This window comes from Hypanus sabinus, chromosome 27 (genome assembly GCF_030144855.1).
Source record: "Hypanus sabinus isolate sHypSab1 chromosome 27, sHypSab1.hap1, whole genome shotgun sequence".
Classification (NCBI taxonomy): Eukaryota; Metazoa; Chordata; class Chondrichthyes; order Myliobatiformes; family Dasyatidae; genus Hypanus; species Hypanus sabinus.
In genome coordinates this window covers 44018109-44043594 of record NC_082732.1, presented here as the reverse complement: position 1 = coordinate 44043594, position 25486 = coordinate 44018109, and the positions used below count along the sequence as shown (strand labels likewise).

General features: G+C 50.6%; 1 protein-coding gene across 11 annotated transcripts in view; it reads left to right on the top strand.

Annotated features, from left to right (window-relative positions):
* rap1gapa (RAP1 GTPase activating protein a) overlaps positions 1–25486 on the top strand; it is a 448318-nt gene that overhangs the window by 187197 nt on the left and 235635 nt on the right. The window contains exon 1 of one of the 11 annotated variants that reach the window (XM_059952361.1): positions 11292–11389. The exons of the other annotated variants lie outside the window; for them this stretch is intronic. Coding sequence (XP_059808344.1) covers positions 11307–11389 — 83 coding nt within the window. The 5' untranslated portion in view covers positions 11292–11306. Of the gene's footprint in view, positions 1–11291; positions 11390–25486 lie in introns of those variants that run through there. 11 annotated transcript variants of the gene reach the window in all.

Below are 25486 nucleotides of genomic sequence, written 5' to 3'. Positions count from 1 at the left end.
GAATATTAGCATTGCAATGGTCTGGGAACTGACCGTTAATCCAGGAATAGTTGCAAACTCCTCGCAATTTCCCTTATCTAAACGTGGATGCTATGTTGTACCAAGAGGAGGTGGCAGGGTGATCTGTCAGAAAATAAACAGGCTTGGGCGTTTAGTATTTGCTTCTGTGCAGGGAATCCCATGCTGCTGTGCTAAATGATCCGAGAAGTTCAAGTTCAATTATCATTCAACTATACATGAATATAGCCAAACAAGACAGCGTTCTTCCAGGACCAAGGTGCAAAACACATTACCAACAGCGCAAAGCACATAGCACAGGTAGCACAGATGATTACAAATTCAGAAAACATGCCGTCACAAAGAAAAAAATTGATCATAGTATTGTCAAAACCCCTCAGTGGTGTGACTATCTATTAATGGTATGTTGTTCAGGTCCAGCTTGTTCTTCCACCAAAGAACACTGGAGGGCAGTACTGAGCAAACAGCAGCTCTTTATAAATCTGGTTAGTGTTGTAGGTTAACTTTATAAATGAACTGTTTCAATGTGAAAATATGCAAACGGTTTGGCATGAGGTTATGTAAAACAAACTTGCATTTTTGTTGCACTTTGCACAGGCTCAGGGTGTCTCAAAGCACCGTTGATAAAGTCCTTTTAAAACTGTATTTGTTGTTGCCATGCAAGAAGTGTAGGGGACTTTGTACAGTGTTGCATTCCAATGTTTCAATCAAAGCTTCTTTCAGAAGTCAAGAAAGAGGCACAAAACCTGTTTCTTCATGATAGTTTTATTAAGTGTTGATAGAACAAAGAAAAATTGAAATGAACAGTGATAAAGATCTACCAGTGAAGGGAATGCAAAGATCCTAGATGCTAACATGGTGCAGCTCTCTTATACCCAAGGAAATTCCATTCAAATTTGTAGATAAGAGTCAACTAATGAGAGAGCCCGTATTCAAATAATGCAGAACCAAGAGAAACTTCTAGAATCATACCTTGTGTAACCGGTAGGGGAACACACTGCATAGACATACCATCACCACTAGGAAGCATACTCGGCAGTTATTTGTACAGTACATAAGTAATTATATAAAATACAACCAGAGAATTAATTATAAAACTATAAAGAAAATATCTGTTGAACAGTCTAATCTAAGAAGTAAACAGTCAAATCCAACAAAAGCAAGATCCCACAAACACTGGACATGCTGAGCTGCCGTACACTCAGTGGCCACTTTATTAGGTACACTTGTATGCCTGCCCATAATGCAAATATCTAAATCAGCCAATCATGAGGCAGCAGCTCAGTGCATAAAAGCATGCAGACATGGTCAAGGGTTTCAGACGAAACATCATCATGGGGAAGGAATGTGATCCAAGTGACTTTGACTTGGTTGTTGGTGCCAGATGGGGAGGGTTGAGAATCTCAGAAACTGCTTACTTACTGGGATTTACAAGCGCAAAGGTTTATAAGGAATGGCATGAAAAATAAAAAAAAATCCAATGAGTAACAGTTCTGTGGGCAACAACACTTTTTTAATGAGAGAGGTCAGAGGAGAAAGACGAGACTGGTTCAAGACTCAGTAATTACTGAGTCTTAAACCCTTCAGTAGTCTTTCAAATATCCTTCAGAAGAGTCTATTGAAAACCAGTCAAGAGAGTCTATCAAAAACCCTTCAGCAGAGTCTATCAAAGAGCAAACAAAAACGGTGGTGAAAACGTGAAATCAGAACAAACTGCTCGAAGTAATCAGCAAGACAGATCAAAACAAGCAACTAAACAAGAACAAAACAAGCCCCTCTCCTAGTTTATATTGCCATTTATTCTTCTTTCCAAAATGCCACCCTTCCTATCCTAAACTTCATCTGCCACCAATCTGCCCATTCTATCTATTTTTTTAATTTAGAGATACAGTGTGGAACAGGTCCTCACTGCCCAGCAACCCACCGATTTAACCCAAGTCTAATCACAGGACAACTTACAATGACCAGTTAACCTACTAACCCATACGTCTTTGGAATGTGACCAGGAACTGGAGCACCCAAGGAAACCCACGTGATGAGAATGTGCAAACTCCTTACAGACAACGCCCGAATTGAATTCCAAATTCTGACACCTTGAGCTGTAATAATGTCACACTAAACACTACACTACCCTGGTATGTTACTGCCAATGCCCCTTAAACTCCCTTACTAAGGATATCCCCTAATCGATCACATTACTCATTATATTTTCCCAAAGATTGGAGAGAGAAATAAAATTATTTTCTGCCATTAACTGTCGTCTTCATGATAATGTTAGATTACTTACTGCCCTTCACACCATTGGCGTTTCGGGCAGCGACGAAGCTCCTCCATCTCTGTCTGTCCATACAGTCACGCTCATGAAGGATCCTTCATTGCTGTTTCCATAACCAGACAGGGTTTTTAGCCCTGAGCTGAACTCCTGAACCTGGAGGATGGTGGACCCCTCTTTATGTGGCCTCTGGCCTTTGACCTGTTTGGCATGGGTGACCCTACCAAGAACCAAGCATAGCTCTCCATGTCACTGAGGCACACCAGCCTCCAGACCCTAGGACAAGGTTGTGGTCCTCTTGGAGGAATGTTAGATTAGGGATGAAGGATTGTTATTTTATTTAACTTTCCTTTGCCTGCTTGTATTCAGATATAATCACCTATATACATGTAATAGTTCTGTGGATCTTCCAGTAATTAGAGTACAGTAATTTTCTGGAAGCTTCTAAGCTTTCTTTAGCAAGTGTCACACAACTTGACTCAAGCCATTTTGTAGGTGAATTGTTATCACCGGAGTGTTGTTGTCTCCAGTCAGAGAATAAGACAATCATGACTGCTTTTTCCTTTGTCTTTTCTTTGTTCTCTCAGCCCTCTCTGCTTCGTTCTTTGTTCTTGTAACACTGAATCAAGTGATCATAAGCAACAAGCTTTATGTCTCATTCTTCATTTCCAAAGAACCTTTAGATTGCAAGAACATTAGGATCCAGCACTGGGAACAGGACAATGTGAAGTTGAGGGGAAGGAGTGTGTAAATTGTATCACGTATGGTTCCAGTGGATCAGTGGCTTGGCTTTAATAGTTGAGAGCAGTGCACATAGGAGCAGACTTCGGCCATTTGGCCCTTCGAGTCTGTTCCACAATTCCATCGTAGCTGATAAATTATCCCTCTCAACTCCATTCTCCTGCTTTCTCCCAGAAACCTTTGACACCCTCACTAATCAAGAACCCAAATATACCCAGTGACTTGGCCTCCACAGCCGTCTGCGGCAATAAATTCCACAGATTTACCACCCTCTGGCTAAATAAATTCCTCCTTATCTCTGTTCTAAACGGACGACGTCACTCTATTCTGAGGCTGTGCCCTCTGGTCCTAGACTCTCACTATTGAAAACATTCACCCGACATCCACCTATCCAGGCCTTTCAATATTTGATAGATTTCAATGAGATGTCCCTCTTATTTTCCTAAGCACCAGCAGGTACTGGCCCAGAGCTCATCTGTTAACTATTCATTCCCAGAATGGTTCTCATGAATTCCCTCTGGACCCTCTCCAATGCCAGCACATCCTTTCTAAGGTAAGGGGCCCAAAACCGCTCACAGTACTTCAAGTGATGCTGCACCAGTGCCTTTAAAGCATCCGCAATACTTACTGTGAATGCCTGCAAGAAAATGAATGTGAAGGTTGTATATTGTGACATATCTATACTTTGATATTAAATTAGCTTTGAATTTTGAACTAGATGCTGCCTGACCAGCTTGAATTCATCCAGAATTTTGTGTGTGTTACTCTGGATTTCAAGCATCTGCAGAATCTCTTGTGTTTTTAAGAAGGGGCCCAAAGCTACTTACCTTTAACTTTACCACCTGGCTGAGGCGAGGATTAAGCTGACGTGCTTAAATTCACGGGGATTACAGCTGGGACCTGCTCATTAAAACACTTTCAGTAAGTGGAGCAAAATGTTCCTTTGTCAGAGTTCAGTGGAAGAAGTGAATGGAACACCCGCTTGACAATTGCTGTCCGTGTTTATTCAGCAACTGCAGAATGGCATCCATTGATTAACTCTGATCTTGAGGCCACTGGTAACCTGACAACCAGCTGCCTCTCTCTACTTCTCACGAGCTATCGGTTGGTTCCAGGATCACGGAGTGCGGGGGATTCACTGAGGTTCCTGTCGGAAGTTGCTATCCAGCACATTTACACAAACTGGGGTTGAGTCAGCTGTGAAAACTCCCACTTAGATGAAAGTCCACTTCTGAGAGGAGAGAGTTTCTGTAAAATTCATTTATTTATTGACAAACAGCGTGGAATTGGCCTTTCCCGTCCTTCGATCCACATCGCCCAGCAACTCCCCGATTTAATCCTAGCCTAATCAAGGGGCAATTTACAGTGATCACTTAACCTACCAACCTGTACATCTTTGTTCTGTGGGAGGAAACCGGAGCACCCGGAGGAAACCCACACGGTCACAGGGAGAACATACAAACTCCTTACAGGTAGTGGCAGGAAATGGACCCAGGTTCCCTGTGCTGTAAAGTGTTGTGCTAACCACTATGCTACTCTGCCGAAATGGGCTCCATGTAGTCCAGAACCTTCAATGGGAGGGGAAATGTGAGATTATACAAGTTTAAAAATCAGTTTTTACAGCAGTGTCAGTTTGGCATTCTGTGTATCAAATGGTTATTGTGATGCATCTAGTGTGGCCGTGTAAATGTTCCCATGATTAGGCTAGGATTAAGTCAGTGGGTTGCTGGGAAAGTGAGGCTCAAGGGCCAGAAAGGCCTATTCCACGCTGTATCTCAATGAATAAACAAATAAATAAATAAAATATATAATAACTAAATTAAGTCTATAGATTGTGTAACACACACAAAATGCTGGAGGAGCTCAACAGGTCAGGCAGCATCTATGGAAAAGAGTAAACAGTCATTTTTTCAAGCCGAGACCCTTCAGCAGGACTATAGGTTGTGGAGGCAGTCCCGCTTAATAATCGCAAATGTGACGTAATTTCAACTAACTAAGAATAAATGTACAAACTGAATCATTCTTCTGTTCATCTGGGAGATCTTGGACAGACCTCCCAGAGCTGAAAACAAAGAAAGTATTAAAAGAAATAGAGAAAGGAAATAAAGCAACCACTGGCCTAGGAATTAAAAAATAATTCCAAGGAAAGATTTCACTGGAAACATGCAGAGCAGCCAATCAGATCTTCGTTGTAATTTTTCGGGAATGACTCGAAACAGGAAAAGTGCCCAGGGTTTGGAGAGCAGCCAATGGAGTAAGAAAGCTTTAAATAGTGTGTTGCAGAATGTCCAACAGCTGTCTCCACAGTCAGAATCAGGTTTAATATCATTGTCGTACGTCACGAAAGCTGTTGTTTTGCGGTAGCAGTACATTGCAATACATAATAATAAAAAATCTTCAAATTACTGAAAGATATACAGTCCTGCGCAAAAGTCTTAGGCACATTTATGCAAGGGTGCCAAAGACTTTCACTCAGTACTGTGGTAATTTTATGTATTGCACTGTACTGCTGCCTAAAAAATCAAACGTGAGTGATGATAAACTTGATTCTGATATGGGTCTCTATCGTGGACTGAGAGTGGGAAGGGGGCAGGGAGAGGGGAATCATGGTTGGAAAAGGGGACGGGAGAGGGGAGGGAGTGGGAAACATCAGAGAGACATTCCATAATCAATTGTTTGGTGTCTTGATGCACCATCAATAACTCACACTGAGACGTAAGGCGAGATATCGGCTTTTATTGACTGGAAGAAGGAACCAGGAGTGAGTGTCCATCATACTACATCCTGGAGACTGAGGCCGAGCGTCAGGCCTCAGATCGCCTTTATACAGGGGCCTGTGGGAGGAGCCACAGGAGCAGTCAGCAGAGGGCGTGTCCAGACAGGCACATAGTTCACCACATGTCTCAGGGCTGGGTGTATTTGCATTTGTGCCACCCACCCCTGGCATTCTTTCTCTGCCACCTGTCTCACCCCTCACCCCCCACGGTGCTCCACCTTCACGATTCCCAATATCCTTTGCTTCCACCAGATTTACAGATTTGCTCTCAGCTCCACATTGTCTAATACAGTACCGTGCAAAAGTCTTAGGCACCCTAGCTACATATGTCTTCCCAACACTTTTGCACAATGCTGTACATGCTTTAAATATTTAAGTAGTGCAAAAAGGAGTGAAAAATACTGAGGTAATGGCTATGTGTTCTTTATCCATTCAGAAATCTGTTGGGAAGAAGCTAAAAACATTGAGTGTGTGTCTTCAGGCTCCTGTACCTCCTCCTCGATGGTACCAGTGAGAAAGGGCATGTCCTGGGTGATGGGGGTCATTAATGATGGATGCTGCCTTTTGAAGATGTCGTCGATGCTGGGGGGGGGGGGGGGAGCGCGAGTGCCAGTGACGGAGCTGGCTGAGTTTTCAACTTTCTGCCGGTTTTGCCAATCATGCGCAGTGGCCCTTCCGTACCGGATGGTGAAGCGGTCAGTTTGAATGCTCTCCATAGCACATCTGTAGAAGTTTGCTAGAACCTTTGGTATCATACTAAATCTTCTCAAACTCCTGAGAGTTCTGGGAAAGAGGGATAATGGGAGGTGAAGTAGGAAGGGAGAAGGAATATACTTTGGAACTGAGATTCTGCGGAGATGACTTGTTTAACTTTCAGCCAGATTTGTGGCCCGCTGATGGATCCTGATGCTCGTGTGATTCAGCAGTTAAGAATGAGGTATAAATCTTGTTGCTTATGATAATTTTATTAAGTGTTATAAGAACAAAGGAGAGATATAAAGAAGCACCTTGGCTCACCAAGTGTGTTGCACGTTGGCCGCAGAGTAACGCTGTTTCATTTGGTTGTATTCATGGGAATTTGCATACGGCTGACAGTTAAACTTGAACTGAAGCACGGAGAGAGGGAACAGAGAAAGAGAGACAAAGGAGGGAAAGAGCAGCTGAAGAGAAGGAACACGGGTGGTTTATTATCCATTTCACTGGTGCTGAAGTTGAGAGCTTCAAGTTCGGAAGAGTGAACATCACCAGCTCTGTTCCTTGGAGCACCGTAGACAAGAGAGTTCACCACCTCCTCTGGTTCCTCAGGAGGCTAAAGAAGTTTGGCAAGTCCTTATTGATTTTTTTTTTAATTCCAGTGATACGGTACGGAGCAGGCCCTTCCGGCCCAATCAGCCACACTGCCCAGCAACCCACTGATTTAATCCGAGCCTAATCACAGGACAATTTCCAATGACCGATTAACCTACTAACCGGAATGTCTTTGGACTGTGGGAGGAAACCCATCTGCACGTGGGAAGAACATTTAAACTTTCTTACAGAGGGTGCCCACATTGACTCCAAATCTGATGCCCCAGGCTGTTATAGATGCTGCATAGAAAGCATCCTATCTAGGTGAATAACGGTTTGTTATGGCAGCTACTCTGCATGTGACCACAAGAAATTGCAGAGTTATAAGCAAGCATAGGAAAGTTAAACCACTCAGAAAATACACAATTCTACACCCTAAGCCAACACAATACAGAGTCTGTTTCTATTAAACTGCTGGAGCGAGCTGTTTGACATGTCCTCTAGATGCTGGGTTAGCTTAACAACAATGGAAATCCTGCTGCTAAATGTGTCAGACCCCACTGAAAGTAATGAGAAACAAGGCAAATGGATTGAAGTTTAAAAGAAAGCCTGGAATCTCCATCATACAGGGATCTCTGTTTTAACGTGACCCAGTTCAATAGAGTGTAGGCTGCTTCCTCATCCCACCCTCAATGTAAAGCCAACCCAGGCGCACTGCCAAGTGCCTTGGCAAAGTGCACCGGTTACTATGAATCATGTCTGTGTTTCTGGTCTGATGCTCAGTTCTTGCCCGCTCACTTTGCCTACGAAGTTAACCTCTTCTACAGAGAGCGCAGCAGAGTAAATCTGCCAGTGAGTTCAAAGACAAGTGTGAGGGTTTGACAAAGAGAGTAGGGCTTACACAGTGAGCGGTAGGGCACTAAGAAGAGGGAATCTGGGAATACAGATCCTTAATTCCTTTAAAGTGACATCACAGGTAGATAGGGTCATAAAGACATTGGCCAAAGTACAGGAATTGGGATGTTATGTTGAAGTTGTATAAGACAGTGTTGAGGCTAAATTTGGAGTATTGTGTGCAGTTCTGGTCACCTACAAACAGGGAGGATGTAAATAAGACTGAACAAGTGCAGGGAAAATTTACATGCATGTTGCCAGTACTTAAGGACCTGAGTTATAGAGAAAGATTAAATTGGTTAAAACTTTATTTCCTAGAGTGTAGGAGAATAAGAGGAAAATTTGATAGAACTATATAAAATTATGAGGGGTACAGATAGGCTTTTTCCACGGAGGCTGGGTAGGACCAGAACCAGAGGTCATGGGTTAAGGGTAAAAGGTGAAATGTTTAAGGGTGAACCTGAGGGAGAGTTTTTTCACTCAGAGGGTGGTGAGAGTGTGGAATGCACTATCAGTGGAAGTGGTTATGCAGAATTGATTGCAGCATTTAGAAGAAATTTGGATAGGTACATGGATGGGAGGACTATAGAGAGCTATGGAACAGGAGCGAAGTGATGGGACTAGGCAGAATAACAGTTCAGCATGAACTAGGTGGGATGAAGGTTCTGGCTCTGTGCTCCAGCACTCTACGTGTTGCTCCTGACAGCGTCCTGTCTGCATCTGAACACCAAAGACACAGATCACAATCTCTTAATCCTGACTGGATGTTCTTGCAGTGGAGGGGAATGTTGTCAATATTTGGAGGTAATAAGTGAGTCTGACAGGTTCAAACAATTCCTGCTCCCTCACTCACTGGTAAGGAATTTCTCAGTGAGGAACTGGACCTTCAAGGTCTAATAATCCCATATCTGATCCTGATCTGAGGCTGCAAGGTAGTCCTCTCTAAAGTAGAACCAGGTTGTACAGGGGAGACTAGTTGACTGTCCTGTTTCTAAAACACCAGAAATGTTGGAAATCCAGAGCAACAGCCACAAAATGCTGGAGGAACTCAGCAGGTCAGGCAGCATCTGTGGAGAGCAATATCCCGCCGATGTTTCAGGCTGAGACCCTTCATCAGGGCTGGGAAGGAAGAGCGAAGAAGCCTGAATCAGAAGATAGAAGGAGGGAGAGTGTGACGAGCTGGCAGGTGATAGGTGAGACCAGGTGGGGGTGAGGGGTAAGGTGGCTGGGTGGGGGAGGGTGATGAAGTGAGAAGCTGGGAGGTGATTGGTAAAGGGCTGAAGAAAAAGGGGAGAAAGGGAAGGAGGGGCAGCGGGTGGAGGTGATAGGAGGGTGAGGAGCAGAGAAGAGCAAAGATGGGAGCCAGAATGCAGAATGGAAAAAAAGAGAATGGGGAGGGGGAGAAGATATCAGAAGTTGAAGAAATTGACGTTCGTGACATCAGGTTGGAGGCTACCCAGACAGAATATGATGCATTGCTCCTCCAACCTGAGTTTAGGCTCATCGCGGCAGTAGAGGAGGCCATGGACAGACCCTTTAACCACCAACCTTGTCACACAAATGTAGCCTGATTAAAAACCTTTAATAGGGTGTGTTGAAAATTTAAAGTTATGATGACCCTTCAGCATTTTGCATGCAAGTTGTTCCGTGTCTGTCCTACACCCTGGGATTCAGACAGCAGTTGTCGTCTGTGATAGACCATTCAAGGCCTGGTGCCTGCTCCAGTCAGCAGAGAGCAACAAATCATTTTTCAAAATAAATAACCACAGCTGAGCACGAGGAATGTTGTGTGTATCGAGTAGCAAGTTATTTGTGTTTCAACTATCCATGGTGATATTGCAGGTACAGTGTGCAGAAGCCAGGCTTTTGAACAATGTTTCCTCTCGCACTGACTGTGAACATTTCCCCCGGCTCCGGCCTCGTTGGCTGGGTTACTGACTGGAGTGGAGTGTGAATCTATTGACGCGAAGTTAACGTCCATCTCTCAACAGCTAGTTTTTTGTTGTGCGTGTGGCCCGGCAGTTTGCATTTTTTTTGTTGTGTGTGTGTGTCTGCCCTGTCAATCTGCATAGTTCCATCGGTCTGAGACCGTGATTACAGAACTCTGTCCATCCCGCAGTTACAGATCGAGTTACCTGCTTGCCTTCTGAAGCGTCCACTCTAGACAGTTAACACAAGAGGTTCAGCAGATGCTGGAACTCGCGAGCAACAGGCACAAAACGCTGGAGGAACTCAGCAGGTCAGGCAGCGTCTCTGGAGAAGTTTGGGACTGAGATCCTTTCTCCCATGGTCCACTCTACAGTCCTGTACCTCTTCCACCTATCGCCTCCCGGTGTCTCACTTCACCCTTCCACCCCTCGCTGGAGTAGCAAAGGCTGAGGGAGATCTGACAGGGGTTTATAAGAATATGAGGGACGTAGACAGAGTAGGTAGAACATACCTTTTTCCCCAGGGTTGAAATGTCTAATACCAGAGGGCATGCATTTAAGGTGAGAGGGGGTAATTTCAAAGGAGATGTGAGGGGCAAGTTTTATACACAGAGATTGGGAGTGTCTGGAATCCACTGTCTGGGGTGATGGTACAGGGAGGAACATTAGAGATTTTTTAAGAGGTGTTTAGATAGGAGCATGAATGTGAGGAAAATGGAGGGATATGGACATTGTGTAGGCAGAAAGATTATTGGCCGTTGTATTTCTAATTTAGTTGGTTCAGCACAATTGTGGGCCGAAGGGTCTGTACTCAACTGTTCACCCACCCGCCTTCCCCCTCACCTGGTCTCACCTGCCAGCTTGTTCTCCTCCCCCTCCCTTCCTCCACTGATTATGGCTTCTCTCCCCGTGGTTTCAAATCCTGATGAAGGGGCTCAGTCCCAGTTTACTCCCCTCCGTCGACGCTGCCTGACCTGCTGAGTCCCCCCCGGTACTTGGTGAGTGTCGCTGGCTGCTCTCTGATGACGACGGGTAGGTGGAAGGGTTTAGTCAACATTCCACGGGAAGCCCCACCCCTTCCCTTTATGAAAGCGAATCCACAGCCAAGATATGGAATTGGAGGCATGTTTTAAAAAGCTGCAATTTTATATTGCGAGTGAGTTTTGTCAGAGGTGGGAGGTGTAAATGAGAGAATGGGGCCCTGTCAAACCCACCCCCTTACCTCGCTTTTAGCAAGGATAGCCCTCCTGTAAAAGTCGGGAGCTGTTTAACTCTGAATCCTCACGCAGACAGAGTGTGAGTGAGTTATCCAACAGCACACCCCCACCCCCCCGGCTCCTAGGATAGCAGCTGAGGCCGTGAGAAGCTGCACCGCTGTGTCAGTGCGGACATGCCTGGCAGGAACATGAAATTCAGAGCCCTGGCAATTCTAATCAGTTTGCTTCACCGGGCAAGGAGGAGGAAATGCTCAAGGTAGAATGTTTGATTTTCCACTTTGCCGACAACAGTTCATTTTAACTTTGCAAAGGTCCGAGTGCTGTCAGTGGTGCTGTTCAAGTAGACTGTGTTTCTTGGTTGGTTTCTGTACAGGCCAGGTACCGAAAAACTGCATTTTGTTCTGAGAATGAAATAATTAGCTCAGCTACTGGTATTAAACCACAAAAACTCTCTAGGGCAGCCTTTACTTTAAGCACAATAACAACAGGTACGTAGAAACGTTGAGAATCAGGTTTAATATCATTGGCATATGGCATGAAATATGTTGTTTTGCAGCAGTACAGAGCAATATATAATAAAAATTATAAATTACTATAAGAAATGTATACAGAAAAATTGAATTAAAGTAAATGGTGCAAAAAGAGAACAAAAATACTGAGGTGGTGTTTACAGGTTCATGGACCGTTCAAAAATCTGATGGCAGAGGGGAAGAAGCTGTTCCTGAAACGCTGAGTGTGTGTCTTCAGGCTCCTGTACCTCCTACCTGACAGTAGCAATGAGAAGAGGGGTGTCCTGGGTGATGGAGTCCTTAATGATGGATGCCACCTTTTGAGGCATCACCTTTTGAAGGTGTCCTCGATGCTGGGAGGCCAGTGCACACGATAGAGGCGTATCCATGTTGGACATTGGCAGAAGGTGGGCAAACGAGCATGGCCACTGTCCACTTCTCCGCACTAGCACCAGGAAGGAGGTAGAGGGAGCCTTGGTTCTCGCACCACCAGGTTTAGGAACAGTTATTACCCCTCAACCATCAGGCTCCTAAACAATGTACCCTCTAAGTAGTGCGCACATCTTTTGCTACTAGCCCATAAAGGAATGGTCGTCACCCTCCACCTCGTTAGCATGTATGTTTCATGATCATACACAATCACATTTCTTTTTCCGGTGTGGACAGTGTTGACCACGTGGAGCTTGTGGTGATTTGCCTGCAGGTTGTAGAAGTGGCTTATTTATACTGCTTTTATTGAAAAAATTATTGATTTTCTATGTTGAATTCCAACGAAGCAAAGGGTGTGGAGCGCAGAAGGACTTGAGTTCATTTAAAGCGGAATGGCTGAATGAAAGATCCCAGGTTGGCTGTTTGCCTGTGTTGTGTGTAGTTTTTCGTTGGTTCTATTGTGTTTCTTTGTATTTACTGTGAATGCCGGCGAAAAAGAATCTTAGGGTTGTAGATGATGAGATATATGTACTTTGATAAGTTTACGTTGAACTCTCTGTATCTTGGTGCAAGAGGTTCTGCTGATGCTGGAAATCCCGAGGAACATGGCACAAAGTTGCTGGAGGATCTCGGGCAGCACCAGGCCTAGAAGCTTCATCACATCAACTGTTTATCTGCCTCTGTAGATGCTGCCTGACATCCAGCATTGCCTGTGTGTTCCTGCAAGAGTCTTTGTTGGACGGATGCCTGTCATACAATTAGATTAACTTCGTCACAGGTATATTGAAGCATTGCTTGAGTCAACAATGTCCGAGGATGGACTGGTGGCAGCCCGCAAGTGTTGCTATGCTTCCAATTCCACATGCTTTACAGTACAGGCAACTTGGGTTCAATTCCCACCTCTGGATTTCCTCCCACAGTCCAAAGACCTACCGGTTAGTAGGTTAATTGGTCATTGAAAATTGTCCTATAATTAGACCAGGGTAAAATGCTGAGGATTGTTGGGTATCGTGCTTCAAAGGGCCAGATAGGCCTATTCCATGTTGTGTCACAATAAAAAAAACTGATGGCGTGAACATCGATTTCTTTGAATTATGGTAATCACTCCCCCTTCCTCCTTCACCCTTTCTCCATTCCTCATTCTTGATCCCCTCTCACCTCTTCTCCTCTTCACTACCACACCCCTCTGGTTCCCTTTCTCCTGCCTTTCTCTCATGGTCCACTCTCCTCCCTTTCCTCCATAGTCCACTCTCTCCCATGGTCCACTCTCCTCCCTTTCCTCCATGGTCCACTCTCCTCCCTTTCCTCCATGGTCCACTCTCCTCCCTTTCCTCCATAGTCCACTCTCTCCCATGGTCCACTCTCCTCCCTTTCCTCCATGGTCCACTCTCCTCCCTTTCCTCCATGGTCCACTCTCCTCCCTTTCCTCCATGGTCCACTCTCTCCCATGGTCCACTCTCCTCCCTTTCCTCCATGGTCCACTCTCTCCCATGGTCCACTCTCCTCCCTTTCCTCCATAGTCCACTCTCTCCCATGGTCCACTCTCCTCCCTTTCCTCCATGGTCCACTCTCCTCCCTTTCCTCCATGGTCCACTCTCTCCCATGGTCCACTCTCCTCCCTTTCCTCCATGGTCCACTCTCTCCCACGGTCCACTCTCCTCCCTTTCTTCCATGGTCCACTCTCCTCCCTTTCCTCCATGGTCCACTCTCCTCCCTTTCCTCCATGGTCCACTCTCCTCCCTTTCCTCCATGGTCCACTCTCTCCCATGGTCCACTCTCCTCCCTTTCCTCCATGGTCCACTCTCTCCCATGGTCCACTCTCCTCCCTTTCCTCCATGGTCCACTCTCCTCCCTTTCCTCCATGGTCCACTCTCCTCCCTTTCCTCCATGGTCCACTCTCTCCCATGGTCCACTCTCCTCCCTTTCCTCCATGGTCCACTCTCTCCCACGGTCCACTCTCCTCCCTTTCTTCCATGGTCCACTCTCCTCCCTTTCCTCCATGGTCCACTCTCCTCCCTTTCCTCCATGGTCCACTCTCCTCCCTTTCCTCCATGGTCCACTCTCCTCCCTTTCCTCCATGGTCCACTCTCTCCCATGGTCCACTCTCCTCCCTTTCCTCCATGGTCCACTCTCTCCCATGGTCCACTCTCCTCCCTTTCCTCCATGGTCCACTCTCTCCCATGGTCCACTCTCCTCCCTTTCCTCCATGGTCCACTCTCTCCCATGGTCCACTCTCCTGCTTTTCCTCCATGGTCCACTCTCCTCCCTTTCCTCCATGGTCCACTCTCCTCCCTTTCCTCCATGGTCCACTCTCTCCCATGGTCCACTCTCCTTCCCTTTCCTCCATGGTCCACTCTCTCCCATGGTCCACTCTTCTTCCCTTTCCTCCATGGTCCACTCTCTCCCATGGTCCACTCTCCTCCCTTTCCTCCATGGTCCACTCTCTCCCATGGTCCACTCTCCTCCCTTTCCTCCATGGTCCACTCTCCTCCCTTTCCTCCATGGTCCACTCTCTCCCATGGTCCACTCTCCTTCCTTTCCTCCATGGTCCACTCTCCTCCCTTTCCTCCATGGTCCACTCTCCTCCCTTTCCTCCATGGTCCACTCTCTCCCATGGTCCACTCTCCTTCCCTTTCCTCCATGGTCCACTCTCTCCCATGGTCCACTCTCCTCCCTTTCCTCCATGGTCCACTCTCCTCCTTTTCCTCCATGGTCCACTCTCCTCCCTTTCCTCCATGGTCCACTCTCCTCCCTTTCCTCCATGGTCCACTCTCCTCCCTTTCCTCCATGGTCCACACTCTCCCATGGTCCACTCTCCTTCCCTTTCCTCCATGGTCCACTCTCTCCCATGGTCCACTCTCCTTCCCTTTCCTCCATGGTCCACTCTCTCCCATGGTCCACTCTCCTTCCCTTTCCCCCATGGTCCACTCTCCTTCCCTTTCCTCCATGGTCCACTCTCCTCCCTTTCCTCCATGGTCCACTCTCCTCCCTTTCCTCCATGGTCCACTCTCTCCCATGGTCCACTCTCCTCCCTTTCCTCCATGGTCCACTCTCTCCCATGGTCCACTCTCCTCCCTTTCCTCCATGGTCCACTCTCTCCCATGGTCCACTCTCCTCCCTTTCCTCCATGGTCCACTCTCTCCCATGGTCCACTCTCCTCCTTTTCCTCCATGGTCCACTCTCCTCCCTTTCCTCCATGGTCCACTCTCCTCCCTTTCCTCCATGGTCCACTCTCTCCCATGGTCCACTCTCCTTCCCTTTCCTCCATGGTCCACTCTCTCCCATGGTCCACTCTTCTTCCCTTTCCTCCATGGTCCACTCTCTCCCATGGTCCACTCTCCTCCCTTTCCTCCATGGTCCACTCTCTCCCATGGTCCACTCTTCTTCCCTTTCCTCCATGGTCCACTCTCTCCCATGGTCCACTCTCCTTCCTTTCCTCCATGGTCCACTCTCCTCCCTTTCCTCCATGGTCCACTCTCCTCCCTTTCCTCCATGGTCCACTCTCCTCCCTTTCCTCCATGGTCCACTCTCTCCCATGGTTCACTCTCCTTCCCTTTCCTCCATGGTCCACTCTCTCCCATGGTCCACTCTCCTCCCTTTCCTCCATGGTCCACTCTCCTCCTTTTCCTCCATGGTCCACTCTCCTCCTTTTCCTCCATGGTCCACTCTCCTCCCTTTCCTCCATGGTCCACTCTCCTCCCTTTCCTCCATGGTCCACTCTCCTCCCTTTCCTCCATGGTCCACTCTCTCCCATGGTCCACTCTCCTTCCCTTTCCTCCATGGTCCACTCTCTCCCATGGTCCACTCTCCTTCCCTTTCCTCCATGGTCCACTCTCTCCCATGGTCCACTCTCCTTCCCTTTCCTCCATGGTCCACTCTCCTTCCCTTTCCTCCATGGTCCACTCTCTCCCACGGTCCACTCTCCTCCCTTTCCTCCATGGTCCACTCTCCTCCCTTTCCTCCATGGTCCACTCTCCTCCCTTTCCTCCATGGTCCACTCTCTCCCATGGTCCACTCTCCTCCCTTTCCTCCATGGTCCACTCTCTCCCATGGTCCACTCTCCTCCCTTTCCTCCATGGTCCACTCTCTCCCATGGTCCACTCTCCTCCCTTTCCTCCATGGTCCACTCTCTCCCATGGTCCACTCTCCTCCTTTTCCTCCATGGTCCACTCTCCTCCCTTTCCTCCATGGTCCACTCTCTCCCATGGTCCACTCTCCTCCCTTTCCTCCATGGTCCACTCTCTCCCATGGTCCACTCTCCTCCCTTTCCTCCATGGTCCACTCTCTCCCATGGTCCACTCTCCTCCCTTTCCTCCATGGTCCACTCTCTCCCATGGTCCACTCTCCTTCCTTTCCTCCATGGTCCACTCTCCTCCCTTTCCTCCATGGTCCACTCTCCTCCCTTTCCTCCATGGTCCACTCTCTCCCATGGTCCACTCTCCTTCCCTTTCCTCCATGGTCCACTCTCTCCCATGGTCCACTCTCCTCCCTTTCCTCCATGGTCCACTCTCCTCCTTTTCCTCCATGGTCCACTCTCCTCCCTTTCCTCCATGGTCCACTCTCCTCCCTTTCCTCCATGGTCCACTCTCCTCCCTTTCCTCCATGGTCCACTCTCTCCCATGGTCCACTCTCCTTCCCTTTCCTCCATGGTCCACTCTCTCCCATGGTCCACTCTCCTTCCCTTTCCTCCATGGTCCACTCTCTCCCATGGTCCACTCTCCTTCCCTTTCCTCCATGGTCCACTCTCCTTCCCTTTCCTCCATGGTCCACTCTCTCCCACGGTCCACTCTCCTCCCTTTCCTCCATGGTCCACTCTCCTCCCTTTCCTCCATGGTCCACTCTCCTCCCTTTCCTCCATGGTCCACTCTCCTCCCTTTCCTCCATGGTCCACTCTCTCCCATGGTCCACTCTCCTCCCTTTCCTCCATGGTCCACTCTCTCCCATGGTCCACTCTCCTCCCTTTCCTCCATGGTCCACTCTCTCCCATGGTCCACTCTCCTCCCTTTCCTCCATGGTCCACTCTCTCCCATGGTCCACTCTCCTCCTTTTCCTCCATGGTCCACTCTCCTCCCTTTCCTCCATGGTCCACTCTTCTTCCCTTTCATCCATGGTCCACTCTCTCCCATGGTCCACTCTCCTCCCTTTCCTCCATGGTCCACTCTCTCCCATGGTCCACTCTTCTTCCCTTTCCTCCATGGTCCACTCTCTCCCATGGTCCACTCTCCTTCCTTTCCTCCATGGTCCACTCTCCTCCCTTTCCTCCATGGTCCACTCTCCTCCCTTTCCTCCATGGTCCACTCTCTCCCATGGTCCACTCTCCTTCCCTTTCCTCCATGGTCCACTCTCTCCCATGGTCCACTCTCCTTCCCTTTCCTCCATGGTCCACTCTCCTCCCTTTCCTCCATGGTCCACTCTCCTCCCTTTCCTCCATGGTCCACTCTCCTCCCTTTCCTCCATGGTCCACTCTCTCCCATGGTCCACTCTCCTCCCTTTCCTCCATGGTCCACTCTCTCCCATGGTCCACTCTCCTCCCTTTCCTCCATGGTCCACTCTCTCCCATGGTCCACTCTCCTCCCTTTCCTCCATGGTCCACTCTCTCCCATGGTCCACTCTCCTCCTTTTCCTCCATGGTCCACTCTCCTCCCTTTCCTCCATGGTCCACTCTCCTCCCTTTCCTCCATGGTCCACTCTCTCCCATGGTCCACTCTCCTTCCCTTTCCTCCATGGTCCACTCTCTCCCATGGTCCACTCTTCTTCCCTTTCCTCCATGGTCCACTCTCTCCCATGGTCCACTCTCCTCCCTTTCCTCCATGGTCCACTCTCTCCCATGGTCCACTCTTCTTCCCTTTCCTCCATGGTCCACTCTCTCCCATGGTCCACTCTCCTTCCTTTCCTCCATGGTCCACTCACCTCCCTTTCCTCCATGGTCCACTCTCCTCCCTTTCCTCCATGGTCCACTCTCCTCCCTTTCCTCCATGGTCCACTCTCCTCCCTTTCCTCCATGGTCCACTCTCCTCCCTTTCCTCCATGGTCCACTCTCTCCCATGGTCCACTCTCCTTCCCTTTCCTCCATGGTCCACTCTCTCCCATGGTCCACTCTCCTTCCCTTTCCTCCATGGTCCACTCTCTCCCATGGTCCACTCTCCTTCCCTTTCCTCCATGGTCCACTCTCCTTCCCTTTCCTCCATGGTCCACTCTCTCCCACGGTCCACTCTCCTCCCTTTCCTCCATGGTCCACTCTCTCCCATGGTCCACTCTCCTCCCTTTCCTCCATGGTCCACTCTCTCCCATGGTCCACTCTCCTCCTTTTCCTCCATGGTCCACTCTCCTCCCTTTCCTCCATGGTCCACTCTCCTCCCTTTCCTCCATGGTCCACTCTCTCCCATGGTCCACTCTTCTTCCCTTTCCTCCATGGTCCACTCTCTCCCATGGTCCACTCTCCTCCCTTTCCTCCATGGTCCACTCTCTCCCATGGTCCACTCTTCTTCCCTTTCCTCCATGGTCCACTCTCTCCCATGGTCCACTCTCCTTCCTTTCCTCCATGGTCCACTCTCCTCCCTTTCCTCCATGGTCCACTCTCCTCCCTTTCCTCCATGGTCCACTCTCCTCCCTTTCCTCCATGGTCCACTCTCCTCCCTTTCCTCCATGGTCCACTCTCCTCCCTTTCCTCCATGGTCCACTCTCTCCCATGGTCCACTCTCCTTCCCTTTCCTCCATGGTCCACTCTCTCCCATGGTCCACTCTCCTTCCCTTTCCTCCATGGTCCACTCTCTCCCATGGTCCACTCTCCTTCCCTTTCCTCCATGGTCCACTCTCCTTCCCTTTCCTCCATGGTCCACTCTCTCCCACGGTCCACTCTCCTCCCTTTCCTCCATGGTCCACTCTCCTCCCTTTCCTCCATGGTCCACTCTCCTCCCTTTCCTCCATGGTCCACTCTCTCCCATGGTCCACTCTCCTCCCTTTCCTCCATGGTCCACTCTCTCCCATGGTCCACTCTCCTCCCTTTCCTCCATGGTCCACTCTCTCCCATGGTCCACTCTCCTCCCTTTCCTCCATGGTCCACTCTCTCCCATGGTCCACTCTCCTCCTTTTCCTCCATGGTCCACTCTCCTCCCTTTCCTCCATGGTCCACTCTCTCCCATGGTCCACTCTCCTCCCTTTCCTCCATGGTCCACTCTCTCCCATGGTCCACTCTCCTCCCTTTCCTCCATGGTCCACTCTCTCCCATGGTCCACTCTCCTTCCTTTCCTCCATGGTCCACTCTCCTCCCTTTCCTCCATGGTCCACTCTCCTCCCTTTCCTCCATGGTCCACTCTCTCCCATGGTCCACTCTCCTTCCCTTTCCTCCATGGTCCACTCTCTCCCATGGTCCACTCTCCTCCCTTTCCTCCATGGTCCACTCTCCTCCTTTTCCTCCATGGTCCACTCTCCTCCCTTTCCTCCATGGTCCACTCTCCTCCCTTTCCTCCATGGTCCACTCTCCTCCCTTTCCTCCATGGTCCACTCTCTCCCATGGTCCACTCTCCTTCCCTTTCCTCCATGGTCCACTCTCTCCCATGGTCCACTCTCCTTCCCTTTCCTCCATGGTCCACTCTCTCCCATGGTCCACTCTCCTTCCCTTTCCTCCATGGTCCACTCTCCTCCCTTTCCTCCATGGTCCACTCTCTCCCATGGTCCACTCTCCTCCCTTTCCTCCATGGTCCACTCTCTCCCATGGTCCACTCTCCTCCCTTTCCTCCATGGTCCACTCTCTCCCATGGTCCACTCTCCTCCCTTTCCTCCATGGTCCACTCTCTCCCATGGTCCACTCTCCTCCTTTTCCTCCATGGTCCACTCTCCTCCCTTTCCTCCATGGTCCACTCTTCTTCCCTTTCCTCCATGGTCCACTCTCTCCCATGGTCCACTCTCCTCCCTTTCCTCCATGGTCCACTCTCTCCCATGGTCCACTCTTCTTCCCTTTCCTCCATGGTCCACTCTCTCCCATGGTCCACTCTCCTTCCTTTCCTCCATGGTCCACTCTCCTCCCTTTCCTCCATGGTCCACTCTCCTCCCTTTCCTCCATGGTCCACTCTCTCCCATGGTCCACTCTCCTTCCCTTTCCTCCATGGTCCACTCTCTCCCATGGTCCACTCTCCTTCCCTTTCCTCCATGGTCCACTCTCCTCCCTTTCCTCCATGGTCCACTCTCCTCCCTTTCCTCCATGGTCCACTCTCCTCCCTTTCCTCCATGGTCCACTCTCTCCCATGGTCCACTCTCCTCCCTTTCCTCCATGGTCCACTCTCTCCCATGGTCCACTCTCCTCCCTTTCCTCCATGGTCCACTCTCTCCCATGGTCCACTCTCCTCCCTTTCCTCCATGGTCCACTCTCTCCCATGGTCCACTCTCCTCCTTTTCCTCCATGGTCCACTCTCCTCCCTTTCCTCCATGGTCCACTCTCCTCCCTTTCCTCCATGGTCCACTCTCTCCCATGGTCCACTCTCCTTCCCTTTCCTCCATGGTCCACTCTCTCCCATGGTCCACTCTTCTTCCCTTTCCTCCATGGTCCACTCTCTCCCATGGTCCACTCTCCTCCCTTTCCTCCATGGTCCACTCTCTCCCATGGTCCACTCTTCTTCCCTTTCCTCCATGGTCCACTCTCTCCCATGGTCCACTCTCCTTCCTTTCCTCCATGGTCCACTCTCCTCCCTTTCCTCCATGGTCCACTCTCCTCCCTTTCCTCCATGGTCCACTCTCCTCCCTTTCCTCCATGGTCCACTCTCCTCCCTTTCCTCCATGGTCCACTCTCCTCCCTTTCCTCCATGGTCCACTCTCTCCCATGGTCCACTCTCCTTCCCTTTCCTCCATGGTCCACTCTCTCCCATGGTCCACTCTCCTTCCCTTTCCTCCATGGTCCACTCTCTCCCATGGTCCACTCTCCTTCCCTTTCCTCCATGGTCCACTCTCCTTCCCTTTCCTCCATGGTCCACTCTCTCCCACGGTCCACTCTCCTCCCTTTCCTCCATGGTCCACTCTCTCCCATGGTCCACTCTCCTCCCTTTCCTCCATGGTCCACTCTCTCCCATGGTCCACTCTCCTCCTTTTCCTCCATGGTCCACTCTCCTCCCTTTCCTCCATGGTCCACTCTCCTCCCTTTCCTCCATGGTCCACTCTCTCCCATGGTCCACTCTCCTTCCCTTTCCTCCATGGTCCACTCTCTCCCATGGTCCACTCTTCTTCCCTTTCCTCCATGGTCCACTCTCTCCCATGGTCCACTCTCCTCCCTTTCCTCCATGGTCCACTCTCTCCCATGGTCCACTCTTCTTCCCTTTCCTCCATGGTCCACTCTCTCCCATGGTCCACTCTCCTTCCTTTCCTCCATGGTCCACTCTCCTCCCTTTCCTCCATGGTCCACTCTCCTCCCTTTCCTCCATGGTCCACTCTCCTCCCTTTCCTCCATGGTCCACTCTCCTCCCTTTCCTCCATGGTCCACTCTCTCCCATGGTCCACTCTCCTTCCCTTTCCTCCATGGTCCACTCTCTCCCATGGTCCACTCTCCTTCCCTTTCCTCCATGGTCCACTCTCTCCCATGGTCCACTCTCCTTCCCTTTCCTCCATGGTCCACTCTCCTTCCCTTTCCTCCATGGTCCACTCTCTCCCACGGTCCACTCTCCTCCCTTTCCTCCATGGTCCACTCTCCTCCCTTTCCTCCATGGTCCACTCTCCTCCCTTTCCTCCATGGTCCACTCTCTCCCATGGTCCACTCTCCTCCCTTTCCTCCATGGTCCACTCTCTCCCATGGTCCACTCTCCTCCCTTTCCTCCATGGTCCACTCTCTCCCATGGTCCACTCTCCTCCCTTTCCTCCATGGTCCACTCTCTCCCATGGTCCACTCTCCTCCTTTTCCTCCATGGTCCACTCTCCTCCCTTTCCTCCATGGTCCACTCTCTCCCATGGTCCACTCTCCTCCCTTTCCTCCATGGTCCACTCTCTCCCATGGTCCACTCTCCTCCCTTTCCTCCATGGTCCACTCTCTCCCATGGTCCACTCTCCTCCCTTTCCTCCATGGTCCACTCTCTCCCATGGTCCACTCTCCTTCCTTTCCTCCATGGTCCACTCTCCTCCCTTTCCTCCATGGTCCACTCTCCTCCCTTTCCTCCATGGTCCACTCTCTCCCATGGTCCACTCTCCTTCCCTTTCCTCCATGGTCCACTCTCTCCCATGGTCCACTCTCCTCCCTTTCCTCCATGGTCCACTCTCCTCCCTTTCCTCCATGGTCCACTCTCCTCCTTTTCCTCCATGGTCCACTCTCCTCCCTTTCCTCCATGGTCCACTCTCCTCCCTTTCCTCCATGGTCCACTCTCTCCCATGGTCCACTCTCCTTCCCTTTCCTCCATGGTCCACTCTCTCCCATGGTCCACTCTCCTTCCCTTTCCTCCATGGTCCACTCTCTCCCATGGTCCACTCTCCTTCCCTTTCCTCCATGGTCCACTCTCCTTCCCTTTCCTCCATGGTCCACTCTCTCCCACGGTCCACTCTCCTCCCTTTCCTCCATGGTCCACTCTCCTCCCTTTCCTCCATGGTCCACTCTCCTCCCTTTCCTCCATGGTCCACTCTCTCCCATGGTCCACTCTCCTCCCTTTCCTCCATGGTCCACTCTCTCCCATGGTCCACTCTCCTCCCTTTCCTCCATGGTCCACTCTCTCCCATGGTCCACTCTCCTCCCTTTCCTCCATGGTCCACTCTCTCCCATCGTCCACTCTCCTCCTTTTCCTCCATGGTCCACTCTCCTCCCTTTCCTCCATGGTCCACTCTTCTTCCCTTTCCTCCATGGTCCACTCTCTCCCATGGTCCACTCTCCTCCCTTTCCTCCATGGTCCACTCTCTCCCATGGTCCACTCTTCTTCCCTTTCCTCCATGGTCCACTCTCTCCCATGGTCCACTCTCCTTCCTTTCCTCCATGGTCCACTCTCCTCCCTTTCCTCCATGGTCCACTCTCCTCCCTTTCCTCCATGGTCCACTCTCTCCCATGGTCCACTCTCCTTCCCTTTCCTCCATGGTCCACTCTCTCCCATGGTCCACTCTCCTTCCCTTTCCTCCATGGTCCACTCTCCTCCCTTTCCTCCATGGTCCACTCTCCTCCCTTTCCTCCATGGTCCACTCTCCTCCCTTTCCTCCATGGTCCACTCTCTCCCATGGTCCACTCTCATCCCTTTCCTCCATGGTCCACTCTCTCCCATGGTCCACTCTCCTCCCTTTCCTCCATGGTCCACTCTCTCCCATGGTCCACTCTCCTCCCTTTCCTCCATGGTCCACTCTCTCCCATGGTCCACTCTCCTCCTTTTCCTCCATGGTCCACTCTCCTCCCTTTCCTCCATGGTCCACTCTCCTCCCTTTCCTCCATGGTCCACTCTCTCCCATGGTCCACTCTCCTTCCCTTTCCTCCATGGTCCACTCTCTCCCATGGTCCACTCTTCTTCCCTTTCCTCCATGGTCCACTCTCTCCCATGGTCCACTCTCCTCCCTTTCCTCCATGGTCCACTCTCTCCCATGGTCCACTCTTCTTCCCTTTCCTCCATGGTCCACTCTCTCCCATGGTCCACTCTCCTTCCTTTCCTCCATGGTCCACTCTCCTCCCTTTCCTCCATGGTCCACTCTCCTCCCTTTCCTCCATGGTCCACTCTCTCCCATGGTCCACTCTCCTTCCCTTTCCTCCATGGTCCACTCTTTCCCATGGTCCACTCTCCTCCCTTTCCTCCATGGTCCACTCTCCTCCTTTTCCTCCATGGTCCACTCTCCTCCCTTTCCTCCATGGTCCACTCTCCTCCCTTTCCTCCATGGTCCACTCTCCTCCCTTTCCTCCATGGTCCACTCTCTCCCATGGTCCACTCTCCTTCCCTTTCCTCCATGGTCCACTCTCTCCCATGGTCCACTCTCCTTCCCTTTCCTCCATGGTCCACTCTCTCCCATGGTCCACTCTCCTTCCCTTTCCTCCATGGTCCACTCTCCTTCCCTTTCCTCCATGGTCCACTCTCTCCCACGGTCCACTCTCCTCCCTTTCCTCCATGGTCCACTCTCCTCCCTTTCCTCCATGGTCCACTCTCCTCCCTTTCCTCCATGGTCCACTCTCTCCCATGGTCCACTCTCCTCCCTTTCCTCCATGGTCCACTCTCTCCCATGGTCCACTCTCCTCCCTTTCCTCCATGGTCCACTCTCTCCCATGGTCCACTCTCCTCCCTTTCCTCCATGGTCCACTCTCTCCCATGGTCCACTCTCCTCCTTTTCCTCCATGGTCCACTCTCCTCCCTTTCCTCCATGGTCCACTCTCCTCCCTTTCCTCCATGGTCCACTCTCTCCCATGGTCCACTCTCCTTCCCTTTCCTCCATGGTCCACTCTCTCCCATGGTCCACTCTTCTTCCCTTTCCTCCATGGTCCACTCTCTCCCATGGTCCACTCTCCTCCCTTTCCTCCATGGTCCACTCTCTCCCATGGTCCACTCTTCTTCCCTTTCCTCCATGGTCCACTCTCTCCCATGGTCCACTCTCCTTCCTTTCCTCCATGGTCCACTCTCCTCCCTTTCCTCCATGGTCCACTCTCCTCCCTTTCCTCCATGGTCCACTCTCTCCCATGGTCCACTCTCCTTCCCTTTCCTCCATGGTCCACTCTCTCCCATGGTCCACTCTCCTCCCTTTCCTCCATGGTCCACTCTCCTCCTTTTCCTCCATGGTCCACTCTCCTCCCTTTCCTCCATGGTCCACTCTCCTCCCTTTCCTCCATGGTCCACTCTCCTCCCTTTCCTCCATGGTCCACTCTCTCCCATGGTCCACTCTCCTTCCCTTTCCTCCATGGTCCACTCTCTCCCATGGTCCACTCTCCTTCCCTTTCCTCCATGGTCCACTCTCTCCCATGGTCCACTCTCCTTCCCTTTCCTCCATGGTCCACTCTCCTCCCTTTCCTCCATGGTCCACTCTCCTCCCTTTCCTCCATGGTCCACTCTCTCCCATGGTCCACTCTCCTCCCTTTCCTCCATGGTCCACTCTCTCCCACGGTCCACTCTCCTCCCTTTCCTCCATGGTCCACTCTCCTCCCTTTCCTCCATGGTCCACTCTCCTCCCTTTCCTCCATGGTCCACTCTCTCCCATGGTCCACTCTCCTTCCTTTCCTCCATGGTCCACTCTCCTCCCTTTCTTCCATGGTCCACTCTCTCCCATGGTCCACTCTCCTCCCTTTCCTCCATGGTCCACTCTCTCCCATGGTCCACTCTCCTCCCTTTCCTCCATGGTCCACTCTCTCCCATGGTCCACTCTCCTCCTTTTCCTCCATGGTCCACTCTCCTCCCTTTCCTCCATGGTCCACTCTCCTCCCTTTCCTCCATGGTCCACTCTCTCCCATGGTCCACTCTCCTTCCCTTTCCTCCATGGTCCACTCTCTCCCATGG